This window comes from Corvus moneduloides, chromosome 1 (assembly GCF_009650955.1).
Source record: "Corvus moneduloides isolate bCorMon1 chromosome 1, bCorMon1.pri, whole genome shotgun sequence".
Lineage (NCBI taxonomy): Eukaryota > Metazoa > Chordata > Aves > Passeriformes > Corvidae > Corvus > Corvus moneduloides.
In genome coordinates this window covers 114,849,481-114,867,638 of record NC_045476.1, presented here as the reverse complement: position 1 = coordinate 114,867,638, position 18,158 = coordinate 114,849,481, and the positions used below count along the sequence as shown (strand labels likewise).

The window sequence follows — 18,158 nt, the reverse complement described above, 5'->3', positions numbered from 1 at the left end:
GTCTGATTGGCTCAGTTTTTTCTTCCATTCCTTCTGGGCAAAAGATATATATTATTCCAAGAGTGTGCTAAAAATACAGGTAAACCATAATGGAAACTTCTGTAAATAGAAATATTTAACGAAATTTTAAAAATTTATAAATCTCAATAATCTTTTTGGTACACAAACGTTGCTTAGACTTCTGGTATTTCTTTATTCTTATTTTTGGAGGGGAAATCATAGTCTGTTTCTATTCTTGTTCCTCGATTTTTACAACTGATCTCGTGCTTTTCAAGATGAAGCAAAATAGTTTTTCTGGCATTAGAAGAGCTAGACAAGAGATCTACAATTTTAAAATCAATTGAAATCTTATAAAATTGGGCCAACTATCCAAGGGTAAGAAAAGGTAACTCTTACACTGTTTTAAGCTCAAAGGCAGTTCCTTACTGTCCTCTAGTGGAGTAGTGATATCCTCACAGACACTATCCACTCCTTTCTTCTTGTAACTAAACCTGCTGCCCTTGGAGAGCAACCCTTGCTATTCACTCTTTCCACATTTCATGACTTTATCAGCATCCATCACATCCCTTCTTGTGTGTGAAGGGGTTCTAGTCTGCAAATTCCCCCCTCTTCTATCCCAGTTCCACTTGCTCAGTGAATAATTTAAGATTTTTCCCTCCACCCTTTCTCAGAACACAAATAGGCTGAATAAAATGGGACCTAGCAGAACCCCACTGTAATTTCTTAGGTACCTTTAAACAGGCATCCTCTAGGAGAGAACTACTTCTGCACCATGACAAGTTGATTCTACTGTGAGCTGTCAGATAAATCATACTTTGACACCTTCAAAATGTTTAAAAGAACGGCACCTTTAAAAGGTGTCATCTGTTCACATTGTATTTATCCAAAGGTCTGAAAATCTTGCTCGTTACAATCCTATCAATGAGCCCAATTCCCATGACTCCATAAAACTCACCAGGCTGCAGCCCCACTGACCTCCTTGGAGTCTTTTTTTAAAGCCTGAAGGCAGAATTGTTCCTTTGTTCTCCTTGACCCACCACAGCTTGCTTTGAGTGTCCTGTTCCATGCTATAGTGAGGGATTCAGCAGTTTCTTCTCTCACCTTCCAATCCATGGGATCAGGCTCCAATGCTGTCTGCTTGCCAGCACCCATGTCATTGACCTTTTCTGTCATTTCAGTTCCCAACAGTTCTGCCCACCCACCCTGCAGAGAAAGGTTCCCAGGCACTTCCATAATGAACATGGCTGTAAAAATCCCAATTTTTCCTGTCATCCTAACTTAAATGTTCCCGTTATTGTTTGAACTTTTACTTTACCTTTCACTTTTACTGATAAAATTTGTTATGATAGTTCTTAAAATAGGACTTATAGTTATTTCTTTCAGAAACTTTCTCAAACTGCCTATTTCACAGCAAAATTTACATTTGGTAAGTTACAACGTGCTTCCACTTTTCTCTTTGTGGACAGAGCTTCTACTGTGTAAAGGTTCTCCCTAGTTAAAAGCAGTCTCCTACCCTACTCTTCTTGTTAAAAACTTCTTTTTTAATGGATAAATATTTATTCAGAGCACGTTATAATTGTCCTAAAACAATTTTCAAGATAGCTGCAAGAATTCCACTTTTTGGCAGCATCTGTTAATTTTTTTCTTTTTTTTTTTAATTTGCAGGAAACCATACTTACCTTGGCATAGGTTCTTTGACTGCCTGCTCCAAGAAATTATCTTTTATAGGGTGTAAACATTTACTGTCAGCATGTATTAGTATATATGGGAATGACTAAAGACTTGCATTATTATTTGGCTTTATGCCTTGGCATTCCTTAGGATATAACCCTGTGAAATGCTCAAGTAAGTAAATCAACGAAACAGGTAGGATGGGGACAGTGCCCACTGTTATACCTTCTTCTACTTTCCTGCAAGGCCTGAAATTTCAACCTAAAAGGATTTTGTGTCACTTAGTGTTACAGTTAAATCAATCACATTTGTTTTAATTTTCTTCTTGGACCTACACTACAACCTCTCCACCAGCAGAACCTGCCACCATTCCTATATAAATACAGCTGAATTTAAATGGTCCTAACCACGAAGTTTTAAAACACATACTTTTTTATACACACACATAAAGTACAAGAATAGAAATTACAGACACATTTTTTATATAAATATAACAACCCCCCAGATGTATCTGTACTTTCTATTATTTTATTTTTTCTTAAGGCATTTCAATAGTTGCTTGCTTTATGATCTCTCTTTAAAAGAGTTCTCACTGGTTGAACCCAACTCTGATTGTAGCTTCTTTATTCCTAAGGATCTTATGGTGATCTTTGGCTTGCCTACCTATGTAGGTATTACCCTGCCTCTGTGATATTGTATGATCTTACTTTCCCAATGCAAGTATGGAACTATATCCCCTGCTATAAAGGATTAATTTAAAATACCTCTGTAGAATCCTTCATAATCTAGGTGATGACTATTGCTGTCTGCTAGGAGAACTCTGGGCAGAGCTGTCACCCAAATTTAGAAACAACGTTTATCAATAAATGAGACACATATATGCAAAGAGATTTCAAGGAAAAAAATAAAAGGAATATTGGATATTCTAATTTAAACACTGAGGAAAACATGGTGATATACATTTAACACCAGAATTTAAGAAAGACACAGACTTCCTGGTTTTCACACCTCCAAACTATTAACAGTAGATACAGCTTTATTCCAAGTAGATATAACCATTATTGCAACAAGAGAAAAGAAATACAAGAAAATCCAGTGCAAAATAAAAGCACCCTAGAAAATTGTCATTTCTCTTCCCATTGACAGACATTTACCCCTGCAAGAACAACAGATTTTAGTCACTTCAAAGCAGTTACCCACTGACACAAAGTTTAGATAGGAATTGCTGGAATTTCAGCTGCTGGCCTTAAAGAAAAAAAAAAGTAGGAGACTTGTCTGACAGGTGCAAAAATTAATACAAAATGTATTAACACAATATGAAACAAACATACATTAAATAGTTTTGTTTCCTGGTACATCAGACTCCCAAATGAATTTTATAAAATTTACATATTCAATTAAACGATTTATCTATCATTGTGGAAAACACAGTTCTTTATTTCAAGTTTATATTAACTATAAATATCTACGGACAGGAAAGATGCACTTCAGGCTGGCACTCCTTACTTCCCATCCTTTATGTCTTCTGCTCTTTGCCTTTTGGAGAAAACATCACAGTGTAAGGCTGCCGCCTTTTTGGACGTTGACAGGGAGCAAGATCCTCTTTAATGTAGCCTTAAAAGAATAAATCTGAGGTAAGAAATACAATATAAAAACAGGCATAACTTTAGCTTTAATCTGCATTTACCCTCAAAAAATAACTTGTCCTTTTTTTTGTCCTTTTGGGGCAACTGGTTCTGACTTCACATAAAGTTTTGAGATCCCAGGGTGCAAATATCGTTCATTAAAACACGCAGCTGCTTTCTAGTAGGTGACTGCACAGTAATGCAATACAGACACTTGACAATGAAGAAGAGAATGGAAACCATAAATTGTTCATCTATTCAAAACAAAACTGCACTTTTAATTTTCTTTCTACCAAGGATTTTACATAAGAGTAACAAAGTATGCAAGTACTGCTAGCTCAGTTGACTAATAAAAATCACTTTGAAAATGTAAATCCTAGTCATATAGAGGAAACTTCAGGCACATGTGCTTTGTGGGTTTAAACAGCACCTCCCTCTGTTTTAAGAGCATCTGGATTTATTAAAGACTGGAAAAAGCCGAACACGAGCCTATGGATCAAACACACCTTGAAAGCTCTCTGATAAGAAAAGTGTATAGAAGATTTCTGTAAAATGCTCAACTTAGCTAACACTGACAGTGAACAGACATTTTTTGTAAGTCAGTTTCAGCACCTGGCTTTTGTCAATTCTTTACAGTTTATCAGCAACAATATCCACCAAAGTGAGAGCAGTACATTTCTACTTCGTAGTTGGAAAATTCTATATATGTAACTCAGTTATTTAAAAAAAACCACAACACAAACAGATAGTTCAAGATACCAATAAGAAGTAGAAAATACCTATGTTGTACCCCACTACTTTGGGGTGGCAGCAGAGATTGCTCATTGTGGGAACTCTCTGTAGTGTTTTAGTTCTCTTGCTGCACTGCTATAAAACATTTTCTTTTCCAAGGGAGGGTTATCTAAAGCCTGCCTCTGATATGCTGTTGAGGACCATTAACAACTGAACAGCTCTTACTCCAGCAGAACAAGGAGACAGCCAAGAAGCTAATTTTTAATGAGGCTGCAAACAGATTCCAAATGGGTAGTAACAAGTTATATAGTCAGTAAAAATCAAGGCTCCCTGTTCTGGAAGATTAAGGATGATACTGCATCACTATCACACAATACACATACACAACTATGGCTACATTTTCCTATGCCTGACCTGACACTGTTACAAGAACAGATAAAAGCAAAGACTATTGTTTCACAGCTAATGCACAAGTAAAGCTGTAGTAACTTAGAGAGCTCATCTAGGGCTCCTCACCCCAGCATTTCACCACTTCTGAAGAAACGTACATAGAGTACACTACAAACCCACTGTGGTTTAACATAATTAGTAAAACTCATTTTTATACCAGGCTCAAGATCTTGAAAAATTATTTAGGAAAGAACAAACTTCTATGTGAAGACAAGTTAAAAAAAGCCCCAAACCAAACACCACATCTTTGCATTGTCACTAACATGTATATGTAGTAAATGTATTAAAAAATGTTTAACTACCCCTTACCTGCAACATTTCCATTATCACTTGGTATTATGAAGCTCTAAAAACACTGACAAAGGACATCGATAGTGCTGCCTGTCTCTCCTCAGTAAGTACAATCGCTTGGCCCTTGCCTCTGAAAACTCAATTCTTGCTTAGGGCCAAAGATATGTAGGGTTTAAATTAAGTTCTCTGAAAATCCCAATTATTTCTGCCTTCTCTAGCTAGGGTCTAAGAAAGTCTTCTTATATTCCTTTCTTAGTAGTACAGGAACTGCTAAAACCAGACAATTTTTATTAAAAATAATGGCTGCTGACAAACAGACCTCAACAGGACTGGGTGAGAAAGGCTGCTATATGAACTAGAGATAATTTCAGTGGGAAAAAAAAAACAAACCAGCTTTAAAAAGTGCTTTTTAAGCTATTTTTTTTTGGCACAAACCTCTTTCCACACAGGTTTGGGTGGAAGGAAATCCAACCTCCCAGAAATTTTCAGGAGTATTTGGAGGAATGTAGCGAAATCTGTGTCTTGAACAGGAAGCTAGTTTCTTCTCTCTCTCTTCTTCTGGAATGTCTGCATAATACTGAAGGTAAGGGGGGAAAAGAATCCTAGTTAATACATTCATACATATAGAGTAACTGCTTTACACAATTGACATTATCAATCACTGTGTTTATTAACACAGTTATCTAAAAACAATGGTGAGGACAGCCAAGAGTAGAGATTTGTTATCCAAGTGACAAACACCTGGCAATTATCCTAAAAGCTTACTGAATGTACAGACTAAGTATAACTTTATGGTGGCACATTTGTTAACCTTCTATCTTTTAACATACCATAGGTAACAAGGTTTAGGCATGTGTACAATTACTTATGTCAACAGTTTACAGACTGATTTTACAAAGCTAAGTAGCACAGGTGTTGAAAGAGATCGGAATTTTAAAATTTATTGTGTCAGCTTGCATTTACAAACAAAATTAAAAAAGGAGAAAAACCCCACACTCTAAACCCTATGCTGCAGAATTATTTTCAGCATCCAAATTTACAGTAGTAACAGCAAACTTAAGTCAAAATGCTTCCTACTTACTTACCCTCAAATGAGAAGTAAATAAAGAGCTAGTTTAAGTAGCTGACTGACACTGGGACCCCAGAAACTATCTGCCAGCTGAGCATTCTCTACAGTAAATTGGCTACTCTTTCACCCCTGTCAGCTGTACTGGTGGCTGCAATGAGAAAAATAGATACACTCTCCAAACCTTTTTGCTTGGTGTTCCCCCGAGTAGAGTCATAGAAAGTTAGGGTATAATTTTTTTCCTTGCAGTTTTCTACTGTTTTAATTTGTAATTCTAGTTGTATCTCCTAAAAATACAAATCTGGCCCTTAGAGCACATAGAGAGTCAAAATATTTTCAAAGTGAATGCACTGTTTGATTCAAGTGGCAAGTCAACAGTTACAGTCACACAAGAACCCTGACCCTTGTGAAAGTGATAAAACGATTCTACTGAAATTCTACTGACAGTGTTACAATTCAAAAAGGCAAATTCAAGTTTATAACTCATTCCATCAGATGGAAAGTGACCTAGACTGGGGAAATCAGGAAAAGAACAGGATAACTCTGTCAACAGAGATTATTTCATGCTCCCAGCTACTGGCAGGATTTCAGAAAACCTACTTGGAATTGTAAAGGATGCTAATAAATTCCTTTTTTCCCTCCAAATCATAGACAAAGTATTAAGGCATAAAAATCCTCCTTGAAAACAATCATGCGATATAAATATTGATGATTGGCTAGAAAAGAGCAATCACAGCTCTGAAATCATCAGTGTCAAAACTGCACAAACGAGGAAAGAAAGCCTTGCTTTATTTTGTAATTCTCTAGTCTGTGGGAACTGCAGCTCTCCCTGACACAGGTACATCTTCCCCCCACAAATCAATTCAGACTTCCTGCCATCTTGTGTGTGCCACCAGAACATGTTCTGCTCTCAAAGCCCGTATTAGTACAGAAATCTAATCTAGTAACACATGGGTCTCCTGGCCAAGAACTTAAGATTCAGTTTGTTATACAATGTTCCCTTAAACTGGAAAAAGCCCGTGCCAAGACCAGAACATAAGTGGGTGTCATCAGCGGGGTGTCATCATTAGTGGGCATCATCAGTTGCTCAGGGATTGAGTCAAATAGAGTAGGGTCACTTATGCAAGTGGACTTCAGAAACCCAGCTGGAAAGATGTCTGTGTCACTCAGTTAAAGACCTAGAGACTAATCAAAGAGGAGGAACAGGCAATTGTTACCCACTACACTTCAATTTTTACTGACAAAAGTGAAGAACAAGGTGTTAAGTCAACAAAATCAACTGTAAGAATTCTACAGTGTCTGTGTAAGACAAATAGTGCTGAGTTTTATTCAGGGATAATTAGCAGTGCTCCTTATTTTGTCCTGTAAATAGCCTGAAATTTTAGAAATTGATCTAATGAAAGTTTGTAGTGTGTTGCATTTTTTTAAATTAAAAAATTTATAATTAGCAAGGAATAATTACAGATCCAACAATGAAAAATACAGTACAGTTTAGTAGGAACAGAAAATAAGAACATGATAAAAAAATCAAGATAAGTATGTTTTAAAAATAAATTAGACAAACTTTTCTTCTTTGGCTTGTTTAGAAATCTACTAGGGTTGACAGAGAATGAGAGAATTATGTATGTCAGCTAAACAGCAGAAAGTTCTCTCAGCTGTTTTCTAGATTGATCTCACTGTCCACAGCATTTTTAATCCACACAAAACATTCGAGCTAGGCTTTTCTGTGTGTGAAGATACTGCAACCTCATCCTGTCTTCCCTGTAAAATGATTGTTTATAGAAATCTACAGTTTGCAGCCTCAGAAACGGAACAAACCCTAAAAACATTCCTCCCATTATTTTAGCAAAAATTTACAGAATAATCCCTGTAATCTAAATGCATATAAAAACATCTGACTGATTCTCCTACTCATCTAAGTGTAGCTACACTTAACCACACTAACAAATGTTACTTTTACAAGCTACCTGTAACTTTTGCTGAGAATCTTCCTCTGATAGTATCACAAGGTCATAAAAAACCAAAACAAGACTTGTTATCAAAAGTTCTACACTGTAAAGTGAATAAGATGCTTCCACAAAGCTTTAAAATAAGCCCTTATAAAGGACTTTAATATCAGCCTGCTGTGGCATGTGCAGAAGTTAAATCTCAGGTCGTCTCAGAGTGACAGTAGCAGATCCCACTCACACCATTTGCAGTACAGGGCCAGAAACAATTTACTGATTTCTACCCACTCCCTAAATATTCCCTTAGACTTTGGTGGCTTTTCAAACCCACATAGCTAATCAGCAAGCCAAGACTTTTCTAAAGCATCCTTTATGCTTTATCCAACACTCCCTTCTTCCATAGGCGTTTAATTCAAAGCTAGTTTTATTATTGTGCAATGACACAGCCAAGCATTCCACACTTTCCAAGACATTAATCTTGGATGATGTAGACTTAAAAAAAACCCCAAAAGCCAAAATCAACAACAAACCCAAACTTTTCTGACATTTAATGTAAAAACCTACTGTTACAAAACTGGAGCTGTGAATGTTTCCAGACACCATAGTTATCACTCTAACTTGACAGAAAGTAACAAGAACTGAATTTGCAGAGGGAAGGTCTGTAGCTTACAGAAACAGGAAATTACAATGCTTAACACATGGCTCTGGAACCATGAAGCAGACTGAAGGTTGGGGGTTGTTTTGTTTTCTTTCAAACTCTTTAAATCAAACATGTATTTTTAAATGGTATTTCTAGTTGGCCATAAAAATAAAATATTTGTATTTAATGAGTTTTACCAAAACTGTTTTTCAGACCATGTTTTCGTTGAAAACATCCTCTAATAAATTTCTTCAGCTAAGTAAATGGGACTGGACTATAAAATGAATAGCAGGAGAATCTATGAAAACGTTCTATATACGTGTGGAAATTAGGCAAAAAGATTCCAGAAAATCCACCATTGTTCAATCATTAATCCACACTTCGAATAGGCATCATTTAATGGCCAAATAAAACATGTTCTTATTACACATATAATTACTTCAATATTTTATCTCTACACCACTGCTTTCATACACTGCGTATGAAAGCAGTTCAATAAATTAGAAGGGAGGAAAGTGCAATGTGAAACCTAAAATTTCCTACTTTTTTACATATTAATGTAAACATTTTGGCATGCATTTGCACACATGTACACACTGTCACCTATGCTGGTGCAATTATCTGAAAAAATTATCCCAGAAAACAAGGAAAAAAATCAAATAAACCAAAAAGAGATCAATCAATCAATCAATCTATACAACAGGATATAGAACTTACTTTTTGCAGTACCTGTAAAGTTCAGTAGAGCTTTTGATCTAAAGTTTGTAAACCTGGAATAGTTCTTTGATCAGCTAATGTATTTTTTATTAACCTTACTGGAACCCTCCATGTAAGAAGCTTTTATCATACAGAGACTCACAAAAAAATCAAACCCAAGACTTTCCACGCTATATGCACTTACTACACTAAAAACAAACAAACCACCTGCAAACTTGGTTATCCAGCTTTGGTAAACACTTACTTCCCTGCTGCTGTAGGTAATGATGATGATGCAACCAGATTAATAATTAAAAGCAGCACTTCAGCACTTAGATATTGTCTGAGTTAGGAGAATGGAAGATTGACAAATTTTAAAGCACTACTTACTATTTCACATTCCTTACAAGTGTGGCCAAGTAATTTTCTTCTTTCTTCTTTTTTTCGAACAACCTCAATATGAGGAAAATCTAACACAGTATTCTTTCTGAAAAACAAAAATGTTTTCACATGATAGTACTTTTATTTCTTCAATGTGACTGGGAATTTCCATTTTTTTCGAACACAATGGTGGAGAGTCAAGTTAAAAAATAAATCGGAAAATGCCTACAAAAGCCAAATCATACTGCCTTTCATAGCTGAATTTTTATAAAGAAAATAGCTTGCAAATGTAATATGAACTTCTACGTAACCAGAGTTGTGTGTCTCATTATTATGGTTTTTCATAGCGTGAAAGTAATTGCTATATAGAAATTATTCAAATACAGATCTTCTGTAGAATATTTATTTTTGCCCAAGACAGAGTTGTGCTTGCAATGATTTCCATGAGAGTAACATATGTTGGGGTTCAAGATCAGTAGGTTCTTTTCAACTTAATTGCTCACAAAACACTAAAGTTTTCCTCTACAAAGAAAACATGCACTGAGGCAAAATATAAGCTAACTGAAGGGCTTGGTATCATTATGAAATGAAGATTCAGACTTCCAATGATGCTTATACTGGAAGGCAACAGAGGAAGATTTAAGAGGTGGAACTGTTGAACACTATCCATTTATTGCCTAGAGCAAGGGGCAAAAATACCAGAGAAAGAAAGGTTTACATTTGTACAAGCCGCCCATAGGTTCTTGGCTCATAAACTCAGGCATGACCACATGCCTGTAAGAAACCACATGGATTACAAAACACTGCATTCACTAAAATTATAAAAAGCAGCAGAGACAATCCCTTCTGTTCAGCAAATGTGATAGGCATCACAACATGTTTAATTTTTTTCCCCTACTTCAGTTTTTATCTAAAGTCTTTTATCTAATGTAGTATTTTACCTCTGCATCTTCAACTGCTAGTCTGTTACGCACAAATATGTTTATTTTCTGGTGGAACAAGTTCCCTACAGGGCAGATACAAAGAGCCTTAAAATGCCCATACAGAACAGACTAAATTACCTCTCATCACTTTTGAAATAAGGCTCCACAAAAGCTTTCTGCTTGGCTTTATCTTGTTTATCCTCATGTTCTGTAAATATACATGCAAAACAAAATACAAAGTTAACAGACTGCTTGGAGAAACTTCAGTAAAATTATTAACCAACTGTTAAGAAATATAAAATTGCCATGTACATCCAGTCTGAGACAATAGATTCAAATAGATTCTAAAAAAATACAGAATTGATAGAACCAGCAATCCAAAAGCACTACTGAAGCAGAAGGAAAACAGCGGTGAGACAAATAAAAGAGACAAGAAAACATCAAAGGGAAGGCTGCTTAAAATACAAAAAACTGTAAAATCTTCAATAGAACCTAGAATAGTGAGAAGAAAGGAAGTAAATAACTGTAGCCAAAAACGGGTGTTTATTTTAAGAGTCACTTTGGTGTTCCACTGCTATGCCAATTTCCACTACACATTCCACATTTGTGTGGTGATAAATGAACTAGCAAAAAAATGTTCATATTGCTTTATGTTATGTAACAGAACATAAAGCAATTACGTAACAAGTAATCAACTTTACCATAAATTTATGAAAAAAAGAACTGGTGATTAATTTGGCATATTTGTTCCTAAAGAACAGAGTCTGATTTCAAATCAACTCTTGTAGTTTAAGTAAGCTAATAAAGACAAAACCAAATTATATCCCACTCTTTAGTTTCTTGCTTGCTGCTGTTATTCCCTTATCCTGCTCTTCATCATGAAGAATTTCTTTTTCATCACATGCAGAAGGACTATCCTCTGGTAGGCAGGATTCATATTCTTCATGGCTTGTCTGATCAAACATATCTGTTATTTCTCCTCCTGTTATTAAAAGCATAAAGAGCATCCAAATCAATGTCTCAATGATCTTCGTTAAGAAATTGCATTTTCACTAAATGTGTATCAAAAGACTTAATATTTACTTCCTGCTCCAGTACCAATTAACTCAACAACAGCTATACTTTTATTCTTTCTGCAAATTCTCTGTCAATGTTTTAAATGTGGCCAGTGCTCATTTATTTTTCAGGTATCTTGGATCCCATTTCTAAAATCTGATTAACTGCTAAATCATTGTGAAGTACCTTTAACCTTAATACTGGATATGTGAAATTCTTCTTCTTGTAATTATGGACTTATCCAAGCAGAAGGAAATACTTTCTGTGGTAGGAAATAGACACTGCCCCGCAGCCATGATTCACCACATACCACACATTAAAAGTGATGTAAACACATTTGGATTTTTTTAAACATACTAGTTCTATTTATATATCATTAAAAATGAAATTAGCCTTCCCATACAAAGTCTGATGTGATTACATAGAAAAAACTTTCAAAGCTGTTTGCTGCAAGAGCGATTGTTGCAGGTGAGATCAGAACTGTTACATGGTTAAGTATTTCACCCTTTAAGCACTGTAAAGGAATAGCTACTGGCTCTCTAAGCACAAATCCTATCATTTTTTGGATCTATGTTAAAAAAACCAACCTCAAAACCCACCACCAATTCTTCTAGGAAACAGACTGATCTGTGTAACATAAAAATACATCACCACTTTTTTACTGCAACCATTTTCTACTATCTAGTCATACAGGAAAAAAATGCCCTTTTACTCTTTCCTCCTCCTCAAAAAAAAAACAAAACACAAAACCCAAAAAAAAACTCCAACAAACCCCCAAAACCCCACCATACTACAAAAAAGCAAACCAAAGAGAAGAAAAGAGAAAAAAAAAGTCTTACTTGGACTGCTTTCCTGATTTTGCTCTTGATTTTTCATTTTTAATAGCACACTGTCACTAACATATGTATAATCCATATCAACAACTTCCCCTCCAACTCTGGTCTGAGAACCACCCTAGAAGAAAAAAAAGCAAACATGACAAATGCACCCAGAAGCAACTGGTGTAGTCAGTGCTGTGTATCTGAAACACTTTCACAGCAGTTACTGGCTTCTTTTCAGACACTGATTTACTTTTTTTCCTGCAGTAATGTCTGCACAATAAAGATGTAAAACCTAGTAAGAGAATAACGTGTTTTGAAATTTAAGTGTGGAAGCATTTATCTGGTGAGCAAGAAAAGCCTTAGAAAATTTCATGTTAAATTCTAAAAAGATAGAAATTAACCATGAAACGTACAGAAGTTAAAGACTGGTCAAATTAAAAGATTTTAAGATAGCCTTTAAGTGAGAGAGACAAAACAAACAGAAACGTTAGGAAAATTCTCAGAGATCCTAATAACCAACTTGCACCCAACTCAAAAAAGGTAATAGTACTGGCACATTTTCTATTACTTAACATAAAGAGATATCATACTGAACATTTTCACAGGAAAAACAATGAGATTTAGAAAGTTTTTTTGTCTTAAAAGAAACTCAAAACCACCTCCAAAAAGCATCCCTTTCATATTGTGAATATGCCTGCTGAGTTTATAAAGTACAGCTAAACAGTGGAAATGTTTTAGGATAACTGTAGCATGAACAAACACCAAATGAGCCCAGCTCAGAATTTGTTACAGAGTGGGTTTGGTCTGCCCAGAGCAATGCTCATGATACTGCTTTGCAGGCTTTTTCAACATCATAGAACAAGCAGACTTATTATAAAAGTTCACCTTTGTATCAATCACAGTAATGTCCATTTTGTACTGTGAAAGGTCAGCTCCTGGGTCTATGCTCCACTGGAAGTTTTCTAAAGAGGGTTTATCTTTCAGGTCTGTATGCACAGAATATGAGAAAAAAAGACAAATAATCAGAATCAAACTCTGCCAGAAGCATCTGATCCCCTGGTTGTCCTGTATGTGCCACATTATGGCACTCAAGTTGATCTGCTCCATAACTTTCCTGGTCTCCTGGGTCAGGCTGACAGGCTTGTAGCTCCCTAGATCCTCACTCCAGCCCTTCCTGAGGATGGATGCCACATTTGTTCACCTCCAGTCAACTGGGACCTCCCTGGTTATCCAGGATTGCTGATAAATGATGGTAAGTGGCTCACTGAGCACTTCTGCCAAGCTCTCTCAGTACCCTCATGTGGGTCCCATCTGGCCCCATAGACTTCTGTGTGTCTAAGTGTTGCAGCAGGTCACTGACAATTTCCCCTTGGATTATGGGGGCTTCACTCTGCTCCCTGTTCCAGTCTTCCAGCTCAGGGGTTGGGTACCCTGAGAACAACTCGTCTTACTATTTAAAGATTTAGGCAAAGAATGCACTAAGTACCTCAGCCTTTTCCTCATCCTTTGTCCCTGTATTTCCCCCATATGGAATAAAGTATGGATATTCTCCTTAGCCCTCCTTTTGTTGCTGATGGATTTATAGAAACATTTTTTATTGTCCTTTATGGCAGTAGCCAGATTAAGCTCCAGTTGGGCTTTGGCCATTCTTATTTTCTTCCTATGTAACCTCACAACATCCTTGTAGTTCTCCTGAGCTGTCTGCCCCCTCTTCCAAAGGTCATAAACTCTTTCTTTAGCTCTGAGTTCCAGCCAATGCTCTGCTCAGTCACGCTGGCCTTCTTTCCCACTAGCTCATCTTTCAGCACATGGGGCAGCCTGTTCCTACACCTTTAAGATTTCCTTCTTGAAGAATGTCCAGACTTCCTGAACTCCTCTGCCCTTCAGGACTGCTTCAGGACCAGTCAACTGGTCTCCTAAACAGGCCAAAGTCTGCCCCGTGAAAGTTCAAAGTAGCAGTTCTGCTACCTCCCACTTCTTAATTCTCTGACAATTGAAAACTCTACCATTTTGTGACTGTCACAGTAAAGATGGCCCCCACCATCACTTTACCTACCAGTCCTTCTCTGCTGACAAACAACAGTTCCAGTAGGTGCCTTCCCTAGCTGGGTCACTATTGACATTAGATCGACAATACAAAAGTCACGTCTAAGGAAAGAGTACAAAAGTGTCTGGTCGTCGTTCCAAAGATGCCTCTTGATTTATCTCTGAGGGGAATATTTACATTCCAAGCTACACGGCCACACCAACTACTGACAAGTATCTTTTAAGTTCATAATGCAAGTATTTCTAAATAAAGTATGCAGTGTAACAATTTGGCTAAGCAGTACAGAAGCTTTGATTCTACAATCCTAGTTCCAAAAAATTAGTTTTCCAACTGGGAGCACTTAAGAGGAAAGAAGACACAAGTTCTAGAAAGAGTATATGACAGCCTGTGTTCATTATCCCTAAAGGTACAAATTGCTTTACCAGATCATTAGGAAAAAAGAAAAATATTAACAAAAAGACTTATGCTTACACTTGAGTAGTTATCAAGTATTTGATATAGATAGTTTAAACACAAAGAGATTTTATTATTATACTGCAACAAATAACAATGCTAACTAAACAAGAAAGAAAAAGATTCACAGCCTGTTGAGTGTACACCGGAATACCAATAATATATTTATTATACAGGGGCAAAAGTATGCCAGGAAGATACAGACTGTAAATGCTGGGGGGATCTTGAGAAATCCCAAATAGAATATGACTGAGTTAGAAGCAGAACAAAGGGATTAAAGAGGAAGAAAGGAAGATATTAAAAATTCTATTCAACCAGAGCATAGGCTGAGGGGGCAAGGAGGCGGTAAAAGGAACATTTTCATCAAGTTACCTTGCTCATTTTGCTGTGCTTTACTTTTTGATAGTCTACAAGGGTTTGGCTGAAGTACAGATGCTGGTTCAGACTCTCCATGTCCTGTCCTTGTTTTCTTTCTATTTGGTACATGGCCACTGGCAACCTAACAACATATTGCAATTTTACTATTTCCCAAAACTTAAATATAATACTTCAAAGGAGAAGAAAGAGAGTCAGAAAAGCATACCTTTACATCATCAAAAAGTTCCTCTGTCTCTGCAGAACTTGGCAGTGGTGCAAATTTGAAGGGAGGAACTTCTTCTTTCATTTGGATCTGGTTTTTCTTATCAGAGAATGTTTTTCCCAGCATTGCCTCTTGTACATAGGATTCCTCTTGTAAATCTCTGCCAAACAAACAGCTCTCGTTGTTGGCATTTTGAACGGATGATGAACCTTCAGGAATGGTCTTCCCTATGTGTGAAAAAATGTCCTGCAAAGTCACTTGCTTCAGTCTATTTTTACATGTCTCCTCACTTCCATGTTTTTTCTCTTGACCACGAACTCCAGAGAAGCGATCAGACAGATCCAAGGGCTTATCAGCTGTATGTTCCCCATTAATCTGCTGAGCATCGGATCGGAATGGCACAGAGTTCTCTTTGTTGAATGATGTTTTCTCACAGCTAACTGCATGATCATCTTCAGCTTTCTTTCTCTTAGCACACCTGCCTTCTAGCTGCTTCTGGTATGCGAGAAGGACATCGCTCTTGACCACCTCATTTTTAGCTGTGCAGGTGTTTCCAACACAGGCTACAGCCTCGTTAGCATTCTTTTTCACAACCATTTGCCTATGGACAGAGGCCTGGCTGATAACTGAGTTGATTTCTGTCCCAAGATTCAGCGGTGCAACAAAAGCAACATCTTCAGATTTTGATCTACTTTTATGACACCTGGAACTGGATGGATTGTTGAAGAGGTTGGTTTTGAGATGAGGCTTCAATCCTGAATCTAAAATACAAGGAGCATGACCTGTACTTGAGTTGTTCTTCATACTGCTAGAAGCTCCAAAAACAGGAGACGCTACCCGAGAATCCCAGTCATCACATGGTGGAGTGTTATGAGATGGATCTGAAATACTGAATACAATGAGACATGAGAGATTTTCTGGGGTACAGAAGATGGAAGGAGAGAAAGCGATATAAAAAAAATACATGTTCCCTATTGCTGATTTGCTGTAAAGCTTGTGAGCTGAAAACAGAAGGAAAAACAAAAATGAACCTATTCTAGGGATAGATGCTGTTGCACTTAGAGCTGTGAAAGGCAAACAAAATACAGATCTTGTCCTTCATTTTGGTGTGTGGTGTGAAATTCTGTTACATGTTCAACTGAGAATCAAGGACAGAGTTAAGCCTGCCTAAGTATCTCTTCTACCCAAGGACTCCCTACCTTTCAGTGCACTGAAAAGGAAGAAAGTGAGAATGGTTGCAATAAAAGCCTGTTTAGGTTCTTGTATAGATCTTAAAACCATGACAACAGATTCTCAAACCTTCTGCAAGTGAAGGAAAAAAGTGCAAGCTTTCAGGTGCTGCTTTTCACCTGTCATCAATAAAACATACATTCAAGATGACAAATTGGGCCAAAAAAATCTTCAGTTTAGATCACAATATCCTGAGGAGAGTGGGAAGGGCAACAGTCTATTGGTCTGACACTAATCAGAGCAATATGATCCTTTTTGCATTCCAGCTCCAGACCCACTATCCACAGGGTTACAGGCCTCAGAAGATATTTTGCAATAATGAGAAGTTAGGAAAGGAGGGACTGTGTACACAAAGAAGAAGCCCAAATCAGAAGTTTGTGAATTAAGTAAAAGTCTACAGGTTTTGCATTCTATCAGTTTCTTTGCTTCTCATGTTATTTACTTGAAAGAAACCCCTCTGATATGAAAACATTTATTTCCATGTCTATACCTTTAAAGTAAAATGCCACAAGGTTTGAAATTCTACAAAAACCAGAACTTCTATAAGTCTGCTTAAAACAATACTATTATAACTGAGTGGAAACACACCCTAAATTGTTGTCATCATTTCTTGATTCTGAAGCTGGATGTTTTCTTGAGTCTTCAGACTGCATGCTCTCTGAGGCCTGGCTCATAACTGTATTAGTGAGGGGAAGATTCAGTACACTCTGGGACTCCTTGCAAGCGGTGAAGGAAAACAAAGAAAAGAAGTGTGAGAAGATACTGGAATTAAAATTAGAAATATGCTTCGTTGGCACATAAATACTCTGAAAACCCATTCAAATCGAAACATTCAAAGGTCTGAAAAATAATAAAAGCTAAGAGATTAAATTTGGACCAGCAGCTTTAAAGAAATCTTATTGAAATTGAAAAGATTCATTCATAGGCATGGACACAAAATATTCTGTATACTGTAATTTTCATTGTAGTTAACAATCAAAAATATCAAATAACCTCACCTGAGTCACCAACCAGTCTCATTGCCAATAAATATTTTTCAGTGTCTTAGACTTGATTACTGCACAAAGGGAATTTAGCAGAGCCAAGGATTTAGATCACTGTGCCAACAAAACTTGAAAAGAGGAACCATGTCTCTACCTTCCTCCTCAAACCCTCCAGACAGGTCAGCATAGTTATATCTCTTCTTGCTAAAGCAAGTCAATAAAAACTGTGCAAAAGCAAACCAAAGCAAGCTTACTGGAACTCAGAATACTTTTACAGAGTTTTAATGCAAAAGAGAAAAATAATGGTTTTGAAAACACCTGGCCCAAAAAACTGGTTATGTAAGAAATTTGGAAATACTTACAGATTCCTCTTCCACACTAAGTCCAATTGTTTCTGCGACGACTGCAGCCAAGTTAAAAGATGGCTTTGGAACAGGGTATCCTCCCACCCTTGGTTTATCTTTGTGAGTAGAAAGATCACAGTAAGTTGCATAAACATTATAGTATGTTGCTCGACTCACAGAGATGGTACAAACACAGAACTAAAAAGATCACACATTAAAACTG

The 18,158-nt window shown here is 36.8% G+C and overlaps 1 protein-coding gene across 5 annotated transcripts in view; it reads right to left on the bottom strand.

Annotated features, from left to right (window-relative positions):
* Nucleotides 1-2,670: 2,670 nt before the first annotated feature.
* The window catches only part of RBBP8 (RB binding protein 8, endonuclease), a 42,247-nt gene continuing 26,759 nt past the window's right edge, over nucleotides 2,671-18,158 (bottom strand). For all 5 annotated transcript variants that reach the window (XM_032123477.1, XM_032123480.1, XM_032123481.1 and 2 more), the window contains 11 exons: nucleotides 17,954-18,051; nucleotides 17,197-17,324; nucleotides 15,382-16,267; nucleotides 15,171-15,297; nucleotides 13,184-13,284; nucleotides 12,317-12,431; nucleotides 11,251-11,403; nucleotides 10,560-10,629; nucleotides 9,508-9,604; nucleotides 5,205-5,346; nucleotides 2,671-3,285 (listed from right to left, as the gene is read on the bottom strand). In XM_032123477.1, coding sequence (XP_031979368.1) covers nucleotides 3,188-3,285; nucleotides 5,205-5,346; nucleotides 9,508-9,604; nucleotides 10,560-10,629; nucleotides 11,251-11,403; nucleotides 12,317-12,431; nucleotides 13,184-13,284; nucleotides 15,171-15,297; nucleotides 15,382-16,267; nucleotides 17,197-17,324; nucleotides 17,954-18,051 — 2,015 coding nt within the window. In that variant the 3' untranslated portion in view covers nucleotides 2,671-3,187. The remainder of the gene's footprint in view (nucleotides 3,286-5,204; nucleotides 5,347-9,507; nucleotides 9,605-10,559; nucleotides 10,630-11,250; nucleotides 11,404-12,316; nucleotides 12,432-13,183; nucleotides 13,285-15,170; nucleotides 15,298-15,381; nucleotides 16,268-17,196; nucleotides 17,325-17,953; nucleotides 18,052-18,158) is intronic.